The 24,103-nt window shown below is 36.9% G+C and overlaps 1 protein-coding gene across 8 annotated transcripts in view; it reads left to right on the top strand.

Annotated features, from left to right (window-relative positions):
• The window catches only part of CERT1 (ceramide transporter 1), a 141,541-nt gene that overhangs the window by 44,141 nt on the left and 73,297 nt on the right, over positions 1-24,103 (top strand). For all 8 annotated transcript variants that reach the window (XR_011568711.1, XR_011568709.1, XR_011568710.1 and 5 more), the window contains 2 exons: positions 18,838-18,945; positions 19,324-19,462. Coding sequence is in view for 5 of the 8 variants with exons in the window: in XM_070796852.1 (XP_070652953.1) it covers positions 18,838-18,945; positions 19,324-19,462 (247 nt within the window). In the remaining 3 variants the exon portion in view is untranslated. The remainder of the gene's footprint in view (positions 1-18,837; positions 18,946-19,323; positions 19,463-24,103) is intronic.

The following is a 24,103-nucleotide window of genomic DNA, read 5'->3' as shown; positions in this document are numbered from 1 at the left end:
AATGATATGTACCAATTAACATATCAGTGAAGATTTAAACTGAATTTGAATTCTAAAAATAAATTGAGTTATTAAACCGACATGGGAAAGAGAAAATTCAAAAGCTATCATCAAACATAACCAGAAAAGTTTCCTCTCTTTTTTTTTTCTTCCCATAGACCAGGAGCAGGAAGATAGTGAGATGTTTTCGGATTCATGCTTCAAAATCACTAAAAAATATTAATGTGGAACCTAAACTTGGTAATTTTACTATTTAAGCAAGCATTCTTAGATTGATATTCAGAATCAGATCAAATTGTTAAGGTATCTTGATGAGGATAGGAGGTATTGTTTATTTTGAGGTTCACCAGGTACTAATCATTGCATTATTATACTTCAGGTACTTTATTTTCTAGCTACTGCCGTGAGAGATGAGGGAAATATTATTTCACAGACATGGTAACTGAGGTTTAGATTAAACTTAAGTGACTTGCCAGAGACTATACTGTGTTTTCGTAAGTAGACTCTTAGGATTCAATTTTATGTTGATTGTGCTATTGGTTACCGTTGGCGGAATGCTTGAAAATAGTTCCTACAGGTTCACTTCCTGCAGGTTAGTGTGTTTTGTCTGAGTTCTGCTACCATATACATACCATATATATATACACAGGATAAATATGAACTCATCTTTCTGCCTATGGATTGCCATAACAGTGTTACATTGTAGTGTTTAAGCACTGGAGACTGGGGTCTGACATATATGGGATTAAATCCTAACACTATTATATAACAACTGTGTGACCTTGGTAAATTACCTAAAGAAGGAAAGATGACATAATGCATTGTTTACTTCCCTGAAAAAAAAAAAAAACCCACAAAAGACAAACAAGCAAGCGGAATAACCAGATCATGATAAAGCAAGTACTTCAGAGATGACCTGAGTTCCTATCATTCCAGTTCACTCAGTTCAGTTCAGAGTTACTTCCACGGCACCACCTGTCCTTATGATGGCTGGACAGTACACTTGGAACAGTGGACCTGTCTTTTTCTCTTCTGATGTCGTCAGATGGCCCTGCCACTCCATTGCCTTTTCTTGCTGTTAGGCCTTTGTTAGGGCTTCCCTGATAGGTTTGGCTGGGGAAATTGGAGGTTTCTGTTCTTTTCTTTCCAGGAAGCTGTTATTCTCATTATGATAACCTTTATATATCAATCAATTTCACACATACATCCATACATAGATACTTACATACATATCTGGAATTCTATTTTACAGAACCTCTTCAACAAGAATAATATGGTAGAGGTGATGTTGATGATAGCAAACATTTCTGAGGATTACAGTGTGCCAGATAGAGTAATAAACACTTCATATGCTTTTTCACATTTTGCTCTCACAACCTTGTGAGATTAACATGACTGTCCTGTTTTTACACATTAGGAAATTGAGACAGAGAGAGGTTAAGTAACTTGTCCAAGGTTAAACTGCCAGTGAAGGGCCAGCATTCAGACCCAGGTCTGTATGACCTGGGAACCAGAACTTCTGTCCAGCAAACACTTCTGCCATCGTATAAGTGTTCATGGCAGATGTATTTTGTTGACTGAAATCTTGAGCTTCTTAAATCACAGTGTTCTCATATTTTTTATATGTCCTTCATATCTCTGGTGTTTGTTTTGAACCATAAACTTCTTAAAGGCTCAGGGACACAACTTTTTTGTAGGAATCGGCAAGGCGTTAGACACATATGTTTTCCAGTTGAAATAATTTACAGTATTGTAAACATTTTAGGGGGGAAATTTGTAATTTAAGGAGTTGTTTTTTCTCTTTAATCTTTACATTTAGTGTTAGAATGATTACTGACAAAAATACACTAGGGTTCTGTGTTCTTTGTCTGCTACTGCTGCTGCTGCTAAGTTGCTTCAGTTGTGTTCGACTCTGTGCGACCCCAGAGATGGCAGCCCACCAGGCTCCCCTGTTCCTGGGATTCTCCAGGCAAGAACACTGGAATGGGTTGTCATTTCCTTCTCCAATGCATGAAAGTGAAAAGTGAAAGGGAAGTCACTCAGTCGTGTCCGACTCTTCATGACCCCATGGACTGCAGCCTACCAGGCTCCTCCATCCATGGGATTTTCCAGGCAAGAGTACTGGAGTGGGGTGCCATCGCCTTCTCCGTTCTTTGTCTAACTCTGTTGTTTTGTCCTCCTTGGTATTCATTCCATAATAACTTGCTCAGTACAAGAAAAGTTAATATGATTTCATGATTTAAATTTTTGCAATATATTAGAAATAACATTAAACAAGTAGTCCCTCAAGTTGTCCCTGTGGAAAGAAGGTATTTCTGAGGTCTTTCTTAAATTCAGGGATTCTATTTTAATATAAAATATAGAAAGAGGCATATGTATACAAAACCAGTAATTTTATTTAAAATAATGTGCTGCCTTTATATATGTGGAATCCATTCATACTTTGCATTTCCCCTTAGGAATTGAAACAACACTAAATAAATCTTTAAAGACGGGGCTTGCTTGTTTTTTTAATCTCTTAGCCATCTGCCATGCTGTCTTTGAGGTCTAATGAATTGTTTTTGAAAATTATTTTAAAACTAAAAACTACAAATGTGATGGCAGGTTGGTTATTTTTTATTTGGATAAGTTAATATTTTTAGTAAAGATGTATCTAGTATTATCTAAAGGCTTCTGTGAGCATTTTCTGTGTAATCAGTTAATAAAGGAATTATGATAAGCCATCTGTTGACTCTATGATTTAAAAGAATCATAGGATTACTCCTAGAATCTTCTACAGTTGCAGTGCATGTGATTTTGAATAAACAGGGTTTCTTCCTACCATGAAAGAAACAGACTCCCCTACATCACCACCGCATCCAAACAAGAAAACTAGCAGGAATGCTCTCCCTGTACTAGCAGATGTAAGAATCACGTTGATAAAGTTAAGTTTTTTTGCTCTGGTAAGTTTGTAGTAATCATGACATTGCTTTATTTCCATAAGGGAGCAACCTTAGTAGATGCTGAAATTTTGGTGGTCATGGACCACCCATATTCCCTATATTTTGTAAATTATCTAAGACCTAAGCAGTCATAGGAAAGTATACAATTTAGGGAGGAAGAATGCAGATAATTTTGACAGACGTTGATTTTCTGTGGTGAGCATCTACAGGCAGCTGTTTTACAATTTGGTGTTTGTGCCTTTGTTCCTGTGTGAAGGCTCACTAATTCATCTGTAAAGCTCCGTTTGATTACTTTCAGAAGAAAGGTGTATTCTTGGCCTGAGAAGTTAAAGGATTTCTGTCTGAGGAAATTAAGTGCAATTTTTTTTTAAGGAATTGATATATTTTACTTGAAATGGGTTATGAAAAAAGTTTCCCCACCAGAAGATTCTCATGGTTGAGCAAACCTAAATGATGCCCAAGACTCACTTTAAAGATCTTTTAAAAATGGTATTGCTTTCTGCCATAATGAGTTTTCTTTTTCCTATGGTATGTCAGGGTCAGTTTGATCTTAGTGCTTTTTCTCTACTTCTAAAAGAAGCAGTTTCTGCTTACTTGACATCTTAATTGCTTTTATCTTAAATTTGACATAAATTTATTAGAAAACTATTTTTAGTTAGGTGGCAGAATATACCTGTTTTCTTTCTAGCAGTTTTTAAACATCAAAGTCATATAAAGTCATCCCATTTCTGTTTGCTGCGGGATCTTAGTGCCTCAACCAGGGATTGAGCCTATGCCCACGGTAATGGAAGCTCAGAGTCTTTCACTGGACTGCCAGGGAAGTCCTCTGCCTTTTTTAACCAACTATAATATTGGAGAAATTTCTGAACAGGTACTAGAGGCTCATTCTATACTTGTTTGCTTTATAAATGATTATCATGTAAACTTAGCTTTCCATTTTGAATCTGATTAAATTGATGAAGGTTTAAGAATGCAAATAAAACTTTCACAACAACTAGTTTTTAGTGTATACTTTATATAAGTAATTTATGGGCTCAGTGGATTAGAACCAGTTTTTCTTTTACCTTATTTGCATCACACCACAGTGATGAAGAAGATGGAATCAAATTTTACTTTTCCTTTATATTAAAGAGTTCTAATCGTGCTCAGTCGCTTCAGTTGTGTCCAACTCTGCAATTTCATGGACTACAGCCCACCAGGTTCCTCTGTCCATGGGATTTTCCAAGCAAGAATACAGGAGTGGGGTGCCATTTCCTTCTCCAGGAGATCGTCCCAACCCAGGGATCGAACCTGTGTCTCTTTTGTCTTCTGCATTGGCAGGCAGGTTCTTTATTACCACTAGTACCACTTGGGAAGCCCTTTAATTGTTGAGGGAAGTGCAGACCCAGTACTAGCTGCTGGAGTAGTCAGGGCTTTGCCATTTTCTCAGATAAGTTGTAGAAAAACCCAAGTAGGTGATATAACAACTGAACTTTATTAACCAGCATTTATTAAGTCTCTGGATGTTTCTCTCCTTAAAATGAGGAATTTGGTTGATTCTAAAAGTGGTAGTTACTCGCTTGATTGCTTGCAATAATCCATCAGTTCAGTTCCATCACTCAGTTGTGTCCGACTCTTTGCAACCCCATGGACTGCAGCACGCCAGGCCTCTCTGTCCATCACCAGCTCCCAAAGCTTGTTCAAACTCATGTCCATTAAGTCGGTGATGCCATCTAACCATCTCATCCTCTGTCGTCCCCTTCTCCTCCATTATGGATTATTGCCTTTTCCCATGGACAGTATGAAAAGGCAATAATCCATAATGGTTAGTAAAATGTTTTAACACTTAAATATAGATAATGTCTAACTATCATGATTTTTAAGGTTAGTGAAATCAAGGAAGAAAACAAGATACTAACTCTCTTTAATAGTCTTAGTGTTTTAGAATAAAAATACTTGTGTCAAAGGCTTTTAAAATAACTTTTTTAGTTTCTGTTGCCTGCAATTTTGTTGCAGTCAAAAGCAGAATTCACCTGAATTCATCTGCACTTTGTGCTTCCAAATGTTGCCTAAATACTTAATGAAGTTTATAATCTAAAAAGAGGGAATAAATGTCATTGATTTGTAGTTTTCAGCCAGGTTCTTCTATCTAGGAAGGTGTTTATCTTTTACCAGTTATTAAAGGAGGAATCAGGATTTTACAAGAACAGTGAACCAAGAAGATATTTAGGTAGCTAATCTTATTAACCATGTGGCCAGTTGAGGAGAAATAACTTGACAACATTTTATGTCATAAAGACAGGGAGGGTCTTACAAATTAATGAGAAAAGTTTACACAGTGCAAATGAAAAAAAAAAAAGGCCAAGAGACTTGATCTGGTACTTCATAAAGAACATATCCAAATGGGTAATGAGCATATGAAAAGGTAGTCAACAGTTAATGCCATTAGATGTCAGGGAGCACAGTGATACCGCCATATGCCTGAGTAGCTTAAAAAATAAAAGATTTAATACCAAATGTTGATGAGGATGGTGTGCAACAGATATCCACTGGTAAAACAATTTTGTACTGTCTTCTAAAGCTGAGCACAGTGGATTAGTCACTTAAGTCGTGTCTGACTCTTTGTGACCCCATGAACTGTTATAGCTCGACGAGCTCCTCTGTCCATGGGATTTCCCAGGCAAGAAGACTGGAGTGGGTTGTCATGATCAGGTGAATATTGAAAATTTGAAAAGGTCTTACAAGTATTGATGTCATCAGTTCAGTTCACTTGTTCAGTTATGTCTGACTTTTTGTGACCCCATGGACTGCAGCGCGCCAGGGTTCTCTGTCCATCACCAACACTCCCAGAGTTGACTCAAATTCATGTCCATCATGTTGGTGATGCCATCCAAACATCTCATCCTCTGTTGTCCCCTTCTCCCGCCTTCAGTCTTTCCCAGCATCAGGGTCTTCTCCAATGAGTTGGTTCTTCTCATCAGGGGGCCAAAATAATGGAGTTTCAGCTACAGCATCAGTCATTCCAATGAATATTCAGGACTGATTTCCTTTAGGATTGGCTGGTTTGATCTCCTTGCAGTCCGAGGGACACTCAAGAGTCTTCTCCAACACCACAGTTCAAAAGCATCAATTCTTCGGCTCTCAGCTTTCTTTATAGACCAACTCACATCCATACATGGCTACTGGAAAAACCATAGCTTTGACTAGATGGATCTTTGTTAGCAAAGTAAAGTCTTTGCTTTTTAGCATGCTGTCGAGGTTGGTCATAGCTTTTCTTCCAAGGACAAAGCGTCTTTTAATTTCATGGCTGCGGTCACCATCTGTAGTGATTTTGGAGCCCCCCAAAATAAAATCTGTCACTGTTTCCATTTTTTCCCCATCTATTTCCCATGAAGTGATGGGACTGGATGCCATAATCTTAGTTTTCTGAATATTGAGTTTTAAGCCAGCTTTTTCATTGTCCTCTCTCTTTGACTTTCATCAAGAGGCCCTTTAGTTCTTCTTCACTTTCTGCCATAAGGGTGGTGTCACTTGCATATCTGAGGTTATTGATATTTCTCCCAGCAATCTTGATTCCAGCTTGTGCTTCATCCAGCTTAGCGTTTCACATGATGTACTCTGCATGGAAGTTAAGTAAGCAGGGTGACAATATACAGCCTTGACGTACTCCTTTCCCCATTTGGAACCAGTCTGTTGTTCCATGTCCAGTTCTAACTGTCGCTTCTTGATCTGCATACAGATTTCTCAGGAGGCAGGTCAGAGGTCAGGTATTCCCATCTCTTGAAGAATTTTCCACAGTGTGTTGTGATCCACACAGTCAAAGGCTTTGGCATAGTCAGTAAAGGAGAAGTAGTTTTTCTGGAAATCTCTTGCTTTTTTGCTGATCCACCGATGTTCACAGTTTGATCTCTGTTCTGGTTCCTCTGCATTTTCTAAATCAGCTTCAACATCTGGAAGTTCACAGTTCATGTACTTTTGAAGCCTGCTTGGAGAATTTTGAGCATTACTTTGCTAGTGCGTGAGTTGAGTGCAGTTGTGTGGTAGTTTGAACATTCTTTGGCATTGCCTTTCTTTGGGATTGGAATGAAAACTGACCTTTTCCTGTCCTGTGCCCACTGCTGAGTTTTCCAAATTTGCTGGCATGTTGAGTATAGCATTTTCCCAGCATCATCTTTGAAGATTTGAAATAGCTCAACTGGAATTTCAACTCTCTTCTTAGTGATGCTTCCTAAGGCCCACTTGACTTCACATTCCAGGATGTCTGGCTCTAGGTGAATGATCACACCATCGTGGTTATCTGGGTCATGAAGATCCTTTTTGTATAGTTCTTCTGTGTATTCTTGCCACCTCTTCTTAATATCTTCTCCTTCTATTAGGTCCATACCATTTCTGTCCTTTGTTGTGCTCGTCTTTGCATGAAATGTTCCCTTGGTATCTCTAGTTTTCTTGAAGATGTATAGAGTTTACCAAACTTGCATGTTATTGTAATGCTTACCACATATTTGCTACTAACAATTCAGGTAAATATTACTAGATTTTTAGCTGATTCCTTGTATCTTTTTAAGTCTGTAAATTGCTTGCAAAATGTTTCTTTAGATAAAAAAGATGAGGGGGGAAAAGGACAGTTAATCTGGAGTTGAATAAAGGTTCCATATTGCTAGTTTTAGAAAATATTAAAGATAAATGAAGCTTTGTAGTATTAAAGTCCTTGTTTGTTTTTGTTTTTTTTAAACAGTGTTCAGTATTGTATTTGAATTTTTATTTAATCAGGAGGGAAGATTTCTGACAGTCACCCGGACAGATGTGATTCTGCTTTTGTTCTATCTGATATGGAAATGTAGTGGTGGGTGGCATGGCTTATGCATATTGACAGCAGTGGAAATTATTTTCTCATTTTACTTGCTGAGTGTATCAAACATTCACTGGAAGAAAATGTTTCTTAAAAAATCAAGGTACATAAAACTATTCGTTTTCATCAAACATGCCTTTTTACCAAATACCTGAAAAACAGTTTTGCTTCCATTGTCTTAATTGTGTGATAGATACTCTGGGCTTGTGTGGTATTGAGGTATGAAAGACAGCATTGTGTTAAGAATCATAAGAATAGGTAGCAAAGTAGATGAACTTTAAGTTAAAATGTTATCCTCAAAAAAAAAAATTCTGTCATTTTTCAGTCATATATCAAGTTCATGTTCTTGACAGACAAGTCATGATCATTGGCAGGAATATGTATGTATCAGTGTTTATTTCTTAGCCCGTTGTTCTCTTCAGTAGCACCCACCTTGACCTGTAGAAGGATAGACTGTAACTAGCCAGTGTTATCATTTAATCCTGTGGGAAGTCTTTCAGTGTAGGTATTATTCCCATTTTGCATAAAAGTGAGATTGAACAGATTATGAGAACATTGATTAGTGCGTGGTAACATTATTCCAAGAACCAAACCTCAATTTTTTGTAATACACCCCGCTTTGTAGTTAGTTCCAGCTTTTTTCTCATGGGTGCATAGTTGAATACTAAGAAATAAATCATCAATCTCCTTAAAAAAAGAATCTTCACCATACAGTTAGATCTAAAAATTCTTAAGTCTTTTAAAACCATTCCTGCAAATAGTTGTATTGATCAGATTTCATTGGCTCCCCTTGCCCTGGGTTTTTTAAAAGTAACTTTTATTAATTAAAAGGAAAAAGTTACAAAATTACCATCAGTCTTATAACCAAGACAGTTCTTCATTTTGGTATATTTCCTTCTTATTCTCTGTACATTTTGCCCCTGTAACTTTATGGAAATAATGAAGTTTATATCCTGTTGTTGATTTTTTAACTCTAACATCATTTTCTCCTTATAACACAACTTCATTAATATTTCATTATATTTTAATTTTGGTACTCATTTGCTTATTCTTAGGCCTTTAGATGGTTTCAATTATTTTTTGCATTTAGTTTTTACTCCCTTCTACATGAAGTATTTTTCTGTAATTTGTGTCCTCATAAAGGATTCTCAGAAGTAGGACTGCTCTACTTAAGGGTATTAGCACTTTTGTTGTATGTTGTCAGGTTATTTCCCAGACTGGCGTTCATTCTACCTACAAAATGTGTAGATCTTCCTTTCTCTGCTCTGCGTCTCTACCAGCTTCATTAATTTTTAACCTTTTCCAAGTGAGATAGATTAAACATGTGTTCTATGACTGCATTTTTTGTTTTTATTTTTGTAGAGGCGATACATGATTACTGTAAATAATTCAAACAATACAGCCAATACTGAAAACTATATAAAAGAAATTGAAAATTCTGGCCACAGAGAAATGACCACTCTTCATCTTTGGTAAAGATTTCTTCCAGATAATTTCTTTGCATGTACACCTTAGATTCCATACTACTTTGTAGCTTTTCCTTCACTCAACAGTAAGTTACAAGGATCTTTTTGTGTTTGAAATAGATTTCGTTCCTCCCTTACTCCCTGAGAAAAGAATGCATGTCCTTTTTAGAAAAGTTTGGTTTTCGATCAAAGCCCCAGAGTAATTAAGAATGTTCATTTGCTGACTGTTGTTTTATGTGCATGTATTTCTTTCAGGATCCTTGCAGGAAAGAATTAATAGTTCAGGTCCCCTGGCCAAATACCATCTTAACATTTCAACAGTCCTGCAAATACTACTTGGAGAAGGCAATGGCAGCCCGCTGCAGTACTCTTGCCTGGAAAATCCCATGGATGGAGGAGCCTGGGAGGCTGCAGTCCATGGGGTCGCTAAGAGTCGGACACGACTGAGCGACTTCACTTTCACTTTTCACTTTCATGCATTGGAGAAGGAAATGGCAACCCACTCCAGTGTTCTTGCCTGGAGAATCCCAGGGACGGGGAAGCCTGGTGGGCTGCCGTCTCTGGGGTTGCACGGAGTTGGACACTACTGGAATGACTTAGCAGCAGCAGCAGAAAATACTACTTAGACATATTAACCCTGTTTTTTCTCTTATTGGGACATTTAAAGGAGTCTCAAAAAGTAGCGTTAATTATTTTGCCACTCTCATCTCTTTGTAGTTAGATAAAAAGAATGAAATTATGACCTTTTTACTTTATACCTATGAAACTTCCTTCTAAAAGCAAATATACGTTGGCCCCCTTTTCTTCAGCAAATCATAAAATAGTTAATGAGCAGTGCTGGTATTTTGTTACATCTGCTGCTAGCTACTTTTAAACTTATTTTCCTCTGTAAAAGTGTTTCTCAAGTAGAGATATAAAGGAATATCCTGACTTTGTGCAAAGGTGAAGAAGCAATGGTAGCTAATACTTACTAAGCACTTATGATGTAATATAAATATTAGAAAGTATTGTTAAAGATTTCTTCACTATAAAGCACACTTCTTATATCCTTGTCTACTTCTTCAAGTTCCACTGTTTCAAAACAGGTATTTCCGTACAAAAAACAGGCTAGAACAAAAGACTTTATTATAGCTTTACTGAGTAAACACATTTTAAATAATAGATAATAAATGAATAGGGAGGCTGACAGTAGTTTAGTTTAATTGTACTTCTGCCTCTAACAGGGACTTACAAGCAGTGTGTGAACTTGATCCAAGGAGAAGTATGAGCCAAATAGGATTTAAAACAGAAAGTGGAGTATCAGATGTCTGTTTTTAAAGTACCACCCTGGCTACACTAGAAAAGATTTCAAGAGGAACTAGACTAAAAGTAGTTAGAAATCTGGAGGATTTATCCAAATGAGACACTAGGTGACCACAGCTGGAAAACAGCAGTGGGAAATGGCAGTGGGAAAAGAGTGAAATGGACAGATTTAAAAGAAGTAGAAGCAGAATCTCTGGATGTTGAGGCAGTACAGTAATGATTAACATCATGGGCTCTTGAATTTGGAATTAAATCCTGGCTCCCTTACCAGTTGTGCAACTCATCACATAAAATCACCTACAAAATGGGTTAATATTAGTACCCATTTTACTTAGGCTTTTAAAAGGATTAAATGAGATAATTCACTTAAAGCTCTAGCATCAGCCCTGGCACAAAGTATCCTAAGTATTAGCTTTTACTATTGGTATTGGTGTTATAATTTATCCAGCTTGGCTTTGTGGGATTTATATATAAAATATCCATGTAAAATTGCTCAACTCTTTCATCAGCCTTCCTCTCAAGGCAAAACAAGAAAGATCTCTCTTATTCTTTAGTACTTGTTTTCTAAAGCTAGAGTGGAAATATTGTTAAACAACTTGCCTTTATACAGCCTCGTTTGATTTATCTGTTATTTCTTATCTCCATTTTAATGTAATTAAGAAAAAACAGCTGGGCTTCTAGACTCCCTACAAGGGGAAGAATTTGAAAAACAGATAATGACTGAACTTCAGAGTGTCAAAATTAGTTTATTTGGAATCATCTTTTGTGACACAGATTGGGTACTTAAAAAGCTTTTGGTGGACTTCACTGGTGGCGCAGTGGGTTGGAATCGACCTGGCCAGTTGCAGGGGATACGGGTTTGATCCCTGGTCCAGGAAGACTCCACGTGCCACAAAGCAGCTAAGCCTGTGCACCATAACTACTGAGCCTTCCTGCTGCAACTCCTGAAGCCCATGTGCCCCAGAGCCTGTTTTCCACAACACGAAACGCCCGTGCACTGCAATGAAGAGTGGCCCCTGCGCTCTGTGACTTGAAAAGGCCTGTGCACAGCAACGAAGACCTAGTGCAACCAAAAATCAGTTAATTAATAAATGTTTTAAAATTCCCATTAAAGAAAGCTTTTGGTGCAGAGGATATACTTGGTAGCTTTCTGAAAAGTCTAATTTCCCCTACAGATTAAACAAGATATGTATTATTATAAGTATAAGAGAGGAATGTCTGAAATCAAGGAGAGTGGGCACTGCTGTTGGTGTACTCTACTTCTGTAGTATCATATTGTATTTGGGCACTGTGGTAGTTCTTTGGATTGTGGTAGACAGTGTCTTAATTTTCTTTTACCCCTCTAGCCTTCTTTTAATACTTAAATAAGATGTGCAGTAAGGCTGTAGTTAACCCTTCCAGCCTTATCTCACTACAATACTACTTACTTAGATACTTCTATAAATGAAGGCCTATCTCATGCTTATTAGAAGAAAATGAAAAATGAATAACCGAGTTCCATAAAGGACCTTCAAATGAGGTATTTTATTTGATAATTTTTTTTTTATTCTTTAATTGAAGGATAATTGCTTTACAGAATTGTGTTGTTTTCTGTCAAACCTCAACATGAATGAGCACCATGGGTATACATATGTCCCCTCCCTTTTGAACCTCCCTCCCATATCCCACCCCATCCCACCCCTCTAGGTTGTTGCAGAGCCCCTGTTTGAGTTTCCTGAGACATACAGCAAATTCCTGTTGGCTATCTATTTTACATATGGTAATGTAAGTTTCCATATTACTCTCTCCATACATCTCATCCTCTCCCCATGTCCATAAGTCTGTTCTCTATGTCTCTTTCTCAATTGCTGCCTGAAAATAAATTCTTCAGTACCATTTTTCTAGATTCCGTATACTTGTCTTAGTATACAATATTATTTTTCTCTTTCTGGCTTACTTCATTCTGTATAATAGGCTCTAGGTTCATTCACCTCATTAGAACTGACTCAAATGTGTTCCTTTTATGGTTGAGTAATATTCCATTGTATATACGTACCACAACTTCTTTATCCACTCATCGGTTGAGATAGTGGTTTTTCAGTTGTGGTTTGAGAAAAATATCTTGAGAGTAAGCAAATATATTCTATTCATTTAGCCATATTGCTGCTGGGTTCTAGGCAGTCAGAAATGGATGAAATCTTCTTTAATACAATTTTTCAAAATATATTTTAAATTTTCTTTGATATATGAGATAATGCAATTTTCTGGAAATCATTGTAAGTTCAACCCTTCCTCATCTGATACATTGTTAGTGTCATTTTCTGAATAAATTGTGTTATGTTTTATCTTTCCAGCTGGTTCAACCCCTTTGTTGAACATTTGGGCCTCCACTGGATATATGCATTTTTAGCCTAAGTTTTGGTGTTTTCAGCTTGATATAGAGAATTGTAGTTCTAGACTAGCCATATCGTTTTAAAGATAAGAAAAATAAGCCCAAGAAAGTAATGACTGACTGGTCTGCCTGTCTAGTGGTGACAGTGACACTCAAGCCTGTGTCCTCCCTGTTCCTGTGTTCTTTGCACTTCAGAGGCTAGTGCTTCTGAAGGGGGAACCATACATATTTGAAAGGCTAAACAGATTTTTAATATAAGTGAAATTGTACCAAATTTTATTACAGCAAATATTAATAATTTGTTTACTTAGAATCATAAGCAAAATTATTGCCATTGCAACTTACTATGATACTTAAGCCATAATCCTGTTGATTACATCGTTCTCTTGGCTATGGTGTCTTGCTTCTCATGTGGTTTGCTTTAAAATGATATTGAAAGTAGATGTGTGGATACTGGCAACACGGCAGGCGCATTTGGTTTTATTAAGAGTTTTAGAGTTTCAGTTTCTGGAAAATACTCCTTTGTTCTTATGTTAACATTTAGTCTTACTTCTCTTTTCTCTTTTCCCATAAATAAAATGGAAAGGGACAATGTCAGGGGTAGACCTGTGCCACTAAACAGAGAATTCTTGACACCATGAGGAAGTTCATTTCTTTCTCAGTTTCTTTGGTTGCTTCTTCCTGGAGAATATTATTAGGACAAGGAATAAGCTCTTCAGAAGGCAAGTGCTATGAAAAAATAAATCAGCTTTTTTCTTGTATCTTATACCACTGTTTTCAGAGTGTAGATGGGCTGATGAAAAATGAGACTGTGCAAAATGAGAATAGATGTTTATCTCCTGTGTGAATGAGCCAAACTAATGTGACATGTGGCATGTGGTGTGGCGTGTGGGATATCTTAGTTCCCCAACCAGTGATTGAACCTGGGCTCCCTGCATATCTTAACCAGTGGACCACCAGGGAAGTCCCTAGAGTTCTCTTTTCAAATTAGTTCTTAGGCATTTCTGGTCCTTTTTAAAACTTGTAACTTTGAACTATATGATTTAATTTGTTGTGATCTTCAGTGTTCTCAAAAAATCAAGATACAGAAGGTAAAAGTAAGGGATTTAGTATGAAGGTTACTGTCGTACTTTGACCAATAGTAACCTTTGTATCAACTTTCCAAGTATACTGCTTGGAAAGCACCAGAGTGCTACTGACCCCCTCTGGTGGTCAAAAGATTATGCTTTTTCCTCCCCCTAAAATGAGGAGGAGTATTATAATAAAGGTGTGGTCTCATTACTGTAATATTTAAAAGAACCCCACCTTGTACTATATAGGACATGTTCAGTAAGTATGTCATTGAACCAAAATGGCATTTTATGTTTATATAAAACACATTGATGAATACTGCTTACAAAACAGCTATCCCATCATGGTTTTTTTTTGGTAAAGCAATTTGTGTGAGGGAATCTTAAAGCATATATATGTTAAAGGGGGGAAATATTCCTATAGTGACTGCATTTGAATTCCACATTATTAATTTTAGATGGAAATCGATGTTTTAAAAAATACTATTTTGGTAATTACAGGTTGTAAATAAGTTCCACTTTTTTTCCTGTGGAAAAGCGAGATTAAGAAAAAAAGCTATGTACCTTTAATGTATTATCCCTAAAATTGTACCAATGAAATTTTGAAAGCATGTCACAATTTTTAAGAACATTTCACAGTGTATATCCATTGTGACCATAAAGAAATTTCTTCCCATTTTCCTCACCCCACCTTCAAAACACAGATGATAAATTCAGGGTGAGTATTGTTGCCTTTAAGGTGAACATCTTAGAAAGCCCAAATAGATGTCAACAACATTGCAACTTTTCAGAATAGTTTTATATCTTTTAGAATAATTTTTAGCCCCTGTGACAAAATGTTTTTAAAATATTGATATCCCTGGGGGACGTCCCTGGTGATCCAGTGACTAAGACATCGTGCTCCCAGTGCAGGGGGCCCAGCATCGATCCATCCCTGGTCAGGGAGCTAGATGTCACATGCAGGGAAGAGTTTGCCTGCCGCAACCAAAAAAGAAAAAGATCCTCCATGCCACAAATAAAACTCAGCGTAGCCAATTAAATAAATAAATAATAAAATTTTTAATTATTAAAAATAAAAGAAAAATATTGATATCTTTGATAGAGTTTTGAGAGAAATCCAGTACCAAATGAAGCCATGTCATGTGAATAGGAAAGGCAGTCAAGCTTAATTCTACAGTTTGTAGCTAGTCCTTTAAAGTAGTAAGACCATTTTAAAATTTATATTCTGCAACTCCCCAAAATGATTTTAGATAGCTCCATTTTGCGGCTGTATCATAAAATCACTCTCAATGTTATAATAGTACCTAGGAATCTTTGATGCATTGTTGCCAGAATGCTAGGCATTTCCAGAATGACTGGTTTTTAAACAGGGGTGATTCATTTGTATGTACATGTATATGTTTGTTAAGCACTTAGATTATTTTTAAAGTTGTCCCAGTGCAGTTACTGACATAGAATGACAAATGAACCCCCATTATTTAAACTGAATAGAATGAAATTGATATTCATGAGTATACTATATTTTTTCCCTTAGAATGATATATATAATTTATAATACAATTTATTTAAGCGAAACTTTGTTAGAAATAGAAACACGGTTATTCTAAATGCTCAGACTCAACATTCATTTACTATCCATTACTTAAAATGTACCGCAACATTATTGCTATATTAGAGTCTTTTGTTCTGTCATGCATTTGTTGTAAGGAGATATTACTGTTTTGAAATAGTGGAACCTGAAGAAACAGACAAGAATATAAGAAGTGTCTTTTAGAGTCAAAAAATGATTAGTAAAGCTTTGTAGTGTTTGTATTTTGTTTCAAGATCTTAAAGTTTTGACTTACTCTGTTTAGGACTCATTGATATAAAGCATGTAAATGGAGAGGGTAGATTCATTTGGATTTGAATTTCAAATTGTTTGGTTCTAAATATTTTAAAATAAATATCTAAAATTGTTTTAAAATAAAATTTTGAAAATTATGAGTTTTATATTTAAATGGACAGTTCAAATTAATTACTGGTTAGAAATGAATGACATACAAGTATCTGAGATAAGTGACTTCTGAAGTGCTTTATATTTTTAGTCCATTACATTTAATAGTCCATTAAATCTATTTAGTCCAATAGATTTTTCTTATTTTTAATTCCAGTCTTCTATATTTAAATCTATGAAAAACTTTACCAAAACAGTACAACAGTTAAAATGTAGAAACACTGTGCTCAGAAAGTTAGTATTCCTTTCAGATGGGAAACAGAAACTAGAGCCACGAGAAACCTAGGTCAGTGCCTTTGTTCCAGGGCATTATTTGATAAAAGAAAAAGTCTTATTTTTTTAATGAATTATATGATTTCTGTAATTAGAATTCTCTTTTATTGGGATTCTGTTATACTGAAACAAGCTTACCTTTTTTTCTTTAGCTATTTTATTGAGGTATAATTTATAAAATGTATCAACTTAACTGGACACTTTGAGTTTTGACAACTGTAATGTATTCTCACCAAAATTTATCTTTAGAGTTAGTGTCCCCACTGTCCCCTGGCCTGCTTTTCTCATGAACTATAACTTTGTCTTTTTTTAATAATCAGTTTTCTTGAGGTAGCATATATACAATGCATATATTTAATCCTTTCATTAATAGTTTCCCTGGCATCAAAATGCTTACTTTGTAATTTCTACCTCATTAGTAAAATATTGCTTTGCTTTGAGATAGGGAGTGGTATAGGGTGATACAAGTCTTGGAGAAGAGCTTTGATTCCATCTAGTCATAACTTTTACGGAGTGCAGGAGGAGAAGAGGGTGACAGAGGATGAGATGGTTGAGTGGCATCATCAACTCAATGGACATGAATTTAAGCAAACTCTGGGAGATAGCGAAGGACAGGGTAGCCTGGTGTGCTGCAGTCCATGGGGTCGCAAAGAGTCGGACACGACTGAGTAGCTGAACAACATAAGTGTGTAATTTCTTGGTAAATTAACAGTTAAGAACATATTGCAGTACCTTTTATAGCTAGAATGTTTTATGAACAATCATTATTACAGTATGACAATTTTATTTTGAATCTTTAACAACCAGTATGTACCTGAAGCTTGGACTTTGGGAAGCATATGCTAGATAGGATGCTAAAAATGATTAGGTATTATTTTACTTCTTAAGTTTATGACTAGGATTAACATTATGCACAGTACTTCTAAAATCTATAGAAAGTAATCAGATACCCTAAATACTTGAACAGGTTTTAGGTATTTGAAACTTATTTTTTCCAAATGTTCAATTCCTTTGTCTATATTTTTGAAAAGTGAAAATTAGTAGCTCAGCTGTGTCCAACTCTCTGCGATCCCATGGACTGTGTGTAGCCCACCAGGCTCCTCGGTCCAGGGAATTCTCCAGGTGAAAGAGTACTGGAGTGTGTTGCTGTTTCCTTCTCCAGGGGATCTTCCTGACCCAGGGATCGAACCCAGGTCTCCTGCATTGCAGGCAGATTCTTTATCATTTGAGCCACAAGGGAAGTACTGCATTTTCCTAGGGAGGATGAGATACAAAATTGATACTCCTAAGCAGGGGTCCCCAACCTTTTTGGCACCAGGGGCCTGTTTGATTGAAGGTAATTTTTCCACAGATGGGATCAGGGGATGCTTTCAGGATGATTCAACTGCAGCAGTGGGGTGCAGCTGTAAATACAGATGAGGTTTCACCCACTTAACCGCCTCACCTCCTGCTCTGCAGCCTAGTTCCTAACAGGCCACGATACTGGTACCAGTCTGTGGCGCCATGGGTTGGGGACCCCTAAAGAGTAGCAGTTCTTCAAAATTAGATCACAGTGCTGAGTCTAAATAAAGCCTTCTATCGCGTGATGACAAAATAGGTTGGGAAAATTGGGGATTTTCTTTGTGTCATGAACTGTTAAGGTCACTCCAAAAATGGAAAAAATTGCAACTGTCTTACAGAAGGTCGAAGTCCAGTAGTCCAGGAGTAGTAATGAAATGTAACTATTAAAATTGGGTAGTAGATGCCATAATCATAATAGGTTAAGAATGTTGAGAATACAGAGTCAAACTACCTGAAATAATAGGAAAGGCTTCATTGAGACAGAGGTATTTGAGCTATGTGAGGATAAGTAATTTGTTAAAGTAATTTGATAAAGAAACAGTATTCAAAGTTTCCTTTTTCTTTTGGTCCTTGTTCCACCAAAATTTTTTACCATGGTAAAATATGAATGACGATCTATCATTTTAGCTTTTTAACTGTACAGTTCTGTGACATTAAATTTATCCACATTGTTATTCAACCATCATCACATCTATCTCCAGAACTTCATCTTATCCAGCTCTGTACCTAGTAGACTCTAACACCTCATTCTCCTATCTTCCTAGCTCCCTGATAACCACGACTCCGCTTTCTGTCTCCATGAATTTACCTACTATAGGTAGCTCTCCTGTTATAAACGGTTAGCCCACTAGCCCAGCGTGCAGTTGGTATTCAGTAAATTTCTAAATTAATGGCACTTAGCGATTGAGACACATTGCTTATGCCAGTGGATTACCTGTATTTCTTGAGTGAACTCTTATTTCTAATTATTGTTCCAATAACCTTATTTTTTAATTTTTTACCATAACCCTTATTAGTTTATATGGAAACTTTTGTTTTCGCAAGTATTTTTTCCAGTTTTATAATTGATCATGTAACATTGTATTAGTTTAAAGTTTATAGCATAAAGATTTGATATTTGTATATAATGTGAAATGCTTATTACAATAAGTTTACTTAATGTTCCTCACCTGACATGGTTAAAAAGTTTTTTCTTGTGATGATTAAGTATTTTTTATTTAATTTTTTCATGTAGTTTACTTTCCTTTTTAGACTGAATCTGGATATGGATCTGAATCCAGCTTGCGTCGACATGGCTCCATGGTATCATTGGTATCCGGAGCAAGTGGCTATTCTGCAACATCCACCTCCTCATTCAAGGTTTGTAATTATGAATGCTTTAAGTTAAGGCAGCATAAATTGAGTTTAGTACTGAATGTTGTGAGCAGAACTTATTTAATAGTTTTTTGAAAAAAAATTTTTCATAATTTTTCATCACAATGTTAATTTGAAAATATTAAATATTAGCAAGTTGTCAGGCTTATTTCTGTCATTTCCTTCAGGCTTATCACTGTCAAACAATTAATTAGTTTCAAGTCTTTCCTTGGAAATACTACATTGAACTTGACAACTCTTCTTACCCCAAGCCCTCAGTAGTAAGATATAGACCTTAAATTAAAAGATGATGAAACCCCATGGGACTAAGTAAATTTTAATTTTGTTAACTTGGATTCCATCCTCCCATTTTCTATGTTGCAGAAGGGCCACAGTTTACGTGAGAAACTGGCTGAAATGGAAACCTTTAGAGATATACTGTGTAGACAAGTTGATACCCTACAGAAGTTCTTTGATGCCTGTGCTGATGCTGTCTCCAAGGATGAATTTCAAAGGGATAAAGGTTAATTAGGCTATTACCACTATTTTTACTTGGAGAATGAATGGATTTAAAGCCTCTTGATCTTAAAGGGTAATGTCTTTTAAGTGATGAAGGTAATTATAGTCACTTTTGATGCACATCACTAATGTCACAGATTTCAGTGTCCACGTAACTTGTGTACTTTAATAGCACCTTAATTAATCTGATCACCCATACCAGATATTATTGAAGATTTTAAAATGATTTTTGAACTCTTTATTTTATTAAAAAATGTAATATCATCTTGATAATATGGAGCATTTCACATGATTATGTCTAATAAATTGCACCCTATGACAAGTCATAAGAGACAAGCATATGTTTATGTTAAATCCTCCACATCGGGAATCAGTCAGTCTTTTTTCCCTCCCTCTTCCTCTTCTTCCTCTCCCTCTTTCCTCTTTCTCTTCCTCTACCTTCCTTTCCTCTGCCCTTTTTCTCATAGAGGAAGAAGTCTGGATAATGGAATAGAATAATCATGGAATGACATGTACATATATAAGTAATTTCTAGGGAGATTTTTTCCTTTAAGAGGTAAAAGAGAGAGAGAGATGATATTTAGTTAACCTGTAATATGAATTCTAAAGATACTTTTCATTTGTTAACTGCTGAATGTTACTGGTGTAGTATCTGTTCTTCAGTTTTTCTGTTAATCTGCTATATAGGCAAAAATGAACTACTCATAACAGTTTTACTAAATAGTGCTAAGTTCGTTCTCAGTATGACTAGGTTCCCTGACATGGTTTTGTTTTTTGGTATTATTAAATGTGTTATGTGGGTTTATATTCTTTCTGTTAACTTGCCTACAAGATGGTGAGTAGAAGAACATGAGCCCATCCCTTCTTACATATTCTTTTCCTATTCTCTGTTCTTTTTTCCCTTTCTCTACCTTCTTTTGGATTGAATATTTTTTATAATTCTATTTTTTATCTCCTTTGTTGACTTTTTGTTAAATTTGTTATTACAGTGGCTATTTCAGGGTTTATAGTATACACATTTAAGTTATTACAGTCTACCTTCAAGTAATATACCACTTCTTTTATTGTGTAAAAACCTAGAATAATGTATTTCCATCTCTCCCCACTACTAAGGCAGAGCAGCTCAGCATTCTCTAGCCAGTTCTCTATGTATTGTCCCAGGTCTGTGTTGTAGGGACAGACACTTGCCTGCTCCACATAGGCTTTGGGTCCTTTTCCCAGGAATCCTTTCAGATGGTTCTTTCTATGACCTCTGTAGTTCCTCAACTTATATGTGCTATCAGTACTCTACACAAGACTCTCAGTGGGACCTTCTGCCCCTATCCAGAGTTCTGTCTCTGTACAGTACAGCTCTCTTCTCCCAAGTACTCAGCCTTCTGAACTCTAGTGACCTTTGTCTATCTGGATTTTCAGCTCCATTTTCTCACCTCAGAGAGTACCAGCTCCTCCGGAGTTCCTCCTTACTCTGCAGCTTGGAAACCCTCACCGCAGTAGACTGGACCAGTCACAGGGCTCACATCATTTGTTCCCCAGCCCTTAGGGATCACTGTCCTTTGTTGCCTCATAGCCAGTGTCTTGAAAACCATTGCTTCATATATTTTGTCTGATTTTTTAGTTTCATGCGAGAGGGTAAATTCTCTCCTTGTTGTTCCATCTTTGTCTGAAGCAGAAGCCCATATTCCTCTTAAAATACTTAATTTTATCCACAGTAGACTTGAAATTCTTTATATTTGATACACTTCAAGTTTTTGGCTCTTTAATATTTAATGTTTATCTCTCTAAAAAATAAAGACGGTTGAACTTTTATTTCTCATTAATTAAAAAAAAGTATACTTATTTTTCTGTCAAAGTAGACCTTACATATCAGCTTTCATTTGTTTGCAGATAGCAAGCAAACTGTCCTTTAAACTAAAACAAGGTAGATACAGAGTAGAATTCTTCTTAATTTTTAAATGGTCCATGTCTCCATGTCAATAATACATAGCATTTTAAGGAGGAAAGTGATGGTGGAAGGAGCAGAAATTGGCATGCATTCACAACCAAGTTGTGTAGAAGATTTGAAAAATATCTTTAGACACTATTTGTGTTTGACTATATAGCAACAGTGATGTGTGTGTGCTCTGTCATGTCTGATTCTTAGTGATTCCATGGACTGTGGCTGCCAGGCTCCTCTGTCCATGGGATTTCCTAGGCAAGACTGTTGGAGTGGGTTGCCATTTCCTTCTCCAGGGGATCTTCCTGACCCAGGGATCAACTCCACACCTCTTGCATCTCCTGCATTGCCGGTGAATTCTGTACCACTAGCGCCACCTGGAAAGTGCAACAGTGACAGACTAACATATTGGTTTGTTAAGGCTGCCGTCACCAAAGTACTCCGTCACCTGTGCCTTAAACAGCAGAAATTTATTTCTCCACAGACTGGAAGCTAAAAATGTGAGATCATGGTTTTGGCAAGTTTGGTTCCTTCTGAAACCATGAGGGTCATGAGGGAAGGATCTGTTCTAGACTTCTTTCCTTGCCTTGTGGATGAGCATCTGCTCCACATGTCTTCACATTATCGTCCTTCGTAAGTGTCCATGTCCAGACTTCCTTCTCCTATAAGGACACTGGTCATCTTGACATATTGACTGGGCCCATTGTCATGACCTCATTTTAACTTGATTACCTCTGTGAAGACCATGTCTCCAAATACAGTCATAGTTTGGAATATAGGAAGGTTAGGATGTCAACATATGAATTTAGTTGTGGCACAATTCAGCCATAACAACTAATTTCCCTATAAATGGCTATTTTGCAAAATTTTATTTTTAAGAGTACGTGCTGGGTACAGCTGAAATAAGAACATGGAATAAGAACATTAAGGGCCATAGTTTCTTGCTTCAACTACACATCAGAATTGCCAACCTAAGGATCTCTGTAGGTGTAGTAATACTTTCACTAAATTACCAAGACATTGTGTGTCACTGAAATGATAATAGCAAGCTCTCATTTTAAGTGTTCAGTGTTTTTATTTAAAACATTTTATTATAATTGCTAGTAAGACTGAATGCCCGCTGCCCCCCCTTACCCCCCAACCCCCGCCTCCCCGGCCACACACACACACACACACTATTCAGTAAGATTTAATTAACCATTTAGGTCCAGCTGGATGGTGCTGGAGAAAGCAATGGCAACCCACTCCAGTACTCTTGCCTGGAAAATCCCATGGGCGGAGGAGCCTGGTAGGCTGCAGTCCATGGGGTCGTGAAGAGTTGGAGACGTCTAAGCAACTTCACTTTCACTTTTCACTTTCATGCATTGGAGAAGGAAATGGCAACCCACTCTAGTGTTCTTGCCTGGAGAATCCCAGGGAAAGGGGAGCCTGGTGGGCTGCTGTCTATGGGGTCACACAGAGTTGGACAGGACTGAAGCGACAGCAGCAGCAGATGGCGCTAATGGTAAAGAACCTGCCTGCCAATGCAGGAGAGGTGGGTTCCATCCCTGGGGTCAAGAAGATCCCTTGGAGGAGGAAATAGCAACCTACTCCAGTATTCTTGACTTCAGAACCCCATAAAAGAGGAGTTTGGTGGGCTACAGTCCATAGGGTTGCAGAGTCAGACAGGACTGAAGCAACTTAACACACGCACAAAAACAAGATACATATTCATATTGAAAATAAAGGTTCTGATCTTATTTTTCTATTCATTATTAGTTTGATGACTTGAAATAAATCACTTATCAATTTCTGCATATCTCTTTCCTCTGTAACATGGATGTTGTTACACAAGCACGATTGTGAGATTTAAATTAGAATATGTATGTTAACACCATGCTTAGTAGCAAAAAATCAATAATAGCTGCTGTTATTAATATGGTTAATTTGGATAATTGCAGGGATAATGAAAGCAGGAATGTATAAGATCCAAAGATGGAATTTAGCATAATAGATAATGGGTGTTAGTGAGGGTGAGACTGGTCTGATAGGGATGGGAGATTTGTATTAGGACAGTGTTTCAAACCATGCCAGACATCCGTTAAAGGTGCTTCAGTATGGACAAGGAGTCCTTGATTGGGAAGGGAAGGGGGAAGGCCACGTTTTTACCTGGAGAAGCTTTTGTTTTCATCAGTTTTATATGTTGATTATTTGCTTTAAAAAAAAAAAAGTTTGAAAATTTCTGCTCGATAGTACTAGGCTACTGAATGGTTAGGGAGATGAAAGGAAATCTTTAGTAACCCAAGGTAGATGCTGAGGAGATGAAAGAAGTGCAAAAATTTTGGTATTGAAGACCAGTTAATCATAGTAGTATTGAGCCAAGGTCAGGATCTTATCTGAGGATGACTAATGACTTAAAGTCAGAGCAGCTTTGTGGTAGTTAATTTCTTAAAGTCAAAGTGAAGTCACTCAGTCATGTCTGACTTTCGCGACCCCATAGACTGTAGCCTACCAGGCTTCTCCGTCCATGGGATTTTCCAAGCAAGAGTACTGGAGTGGCTTGCCATTTCCTTCTTCAGGGGATCTTCCTGACCCAGGAATCGAACCCGGGTCTCCCGCATTGCATGCAGATGCTTTACCCTCTGAGCCACTGTTGCATAGAATTGACCTTATTTGCAAATTATTGATGAGAAGCCAGAGATCCACAGAATCTGGAAATTTGATTAATCTTGA

Source organism: Bos indicus, chromosome 10, assembly GCF_029378745.1.
Source record: "Bos indicus isolate NIAB-ARS_2022 breed Sahiwal x Tharparkar chromosome 10, NIAB-ARS_B.indTharparkar_mat_pri_1.0, whole genome shotgun sequence".
NCBI lineage: Eukaryota > Metazoa > Chordata > Mammalia > Artiodactyla > Bovidae > Bos > Bos indicus.
This window is presented reverse-complemented; position numbering and strand designations above follow the sequence as displayed.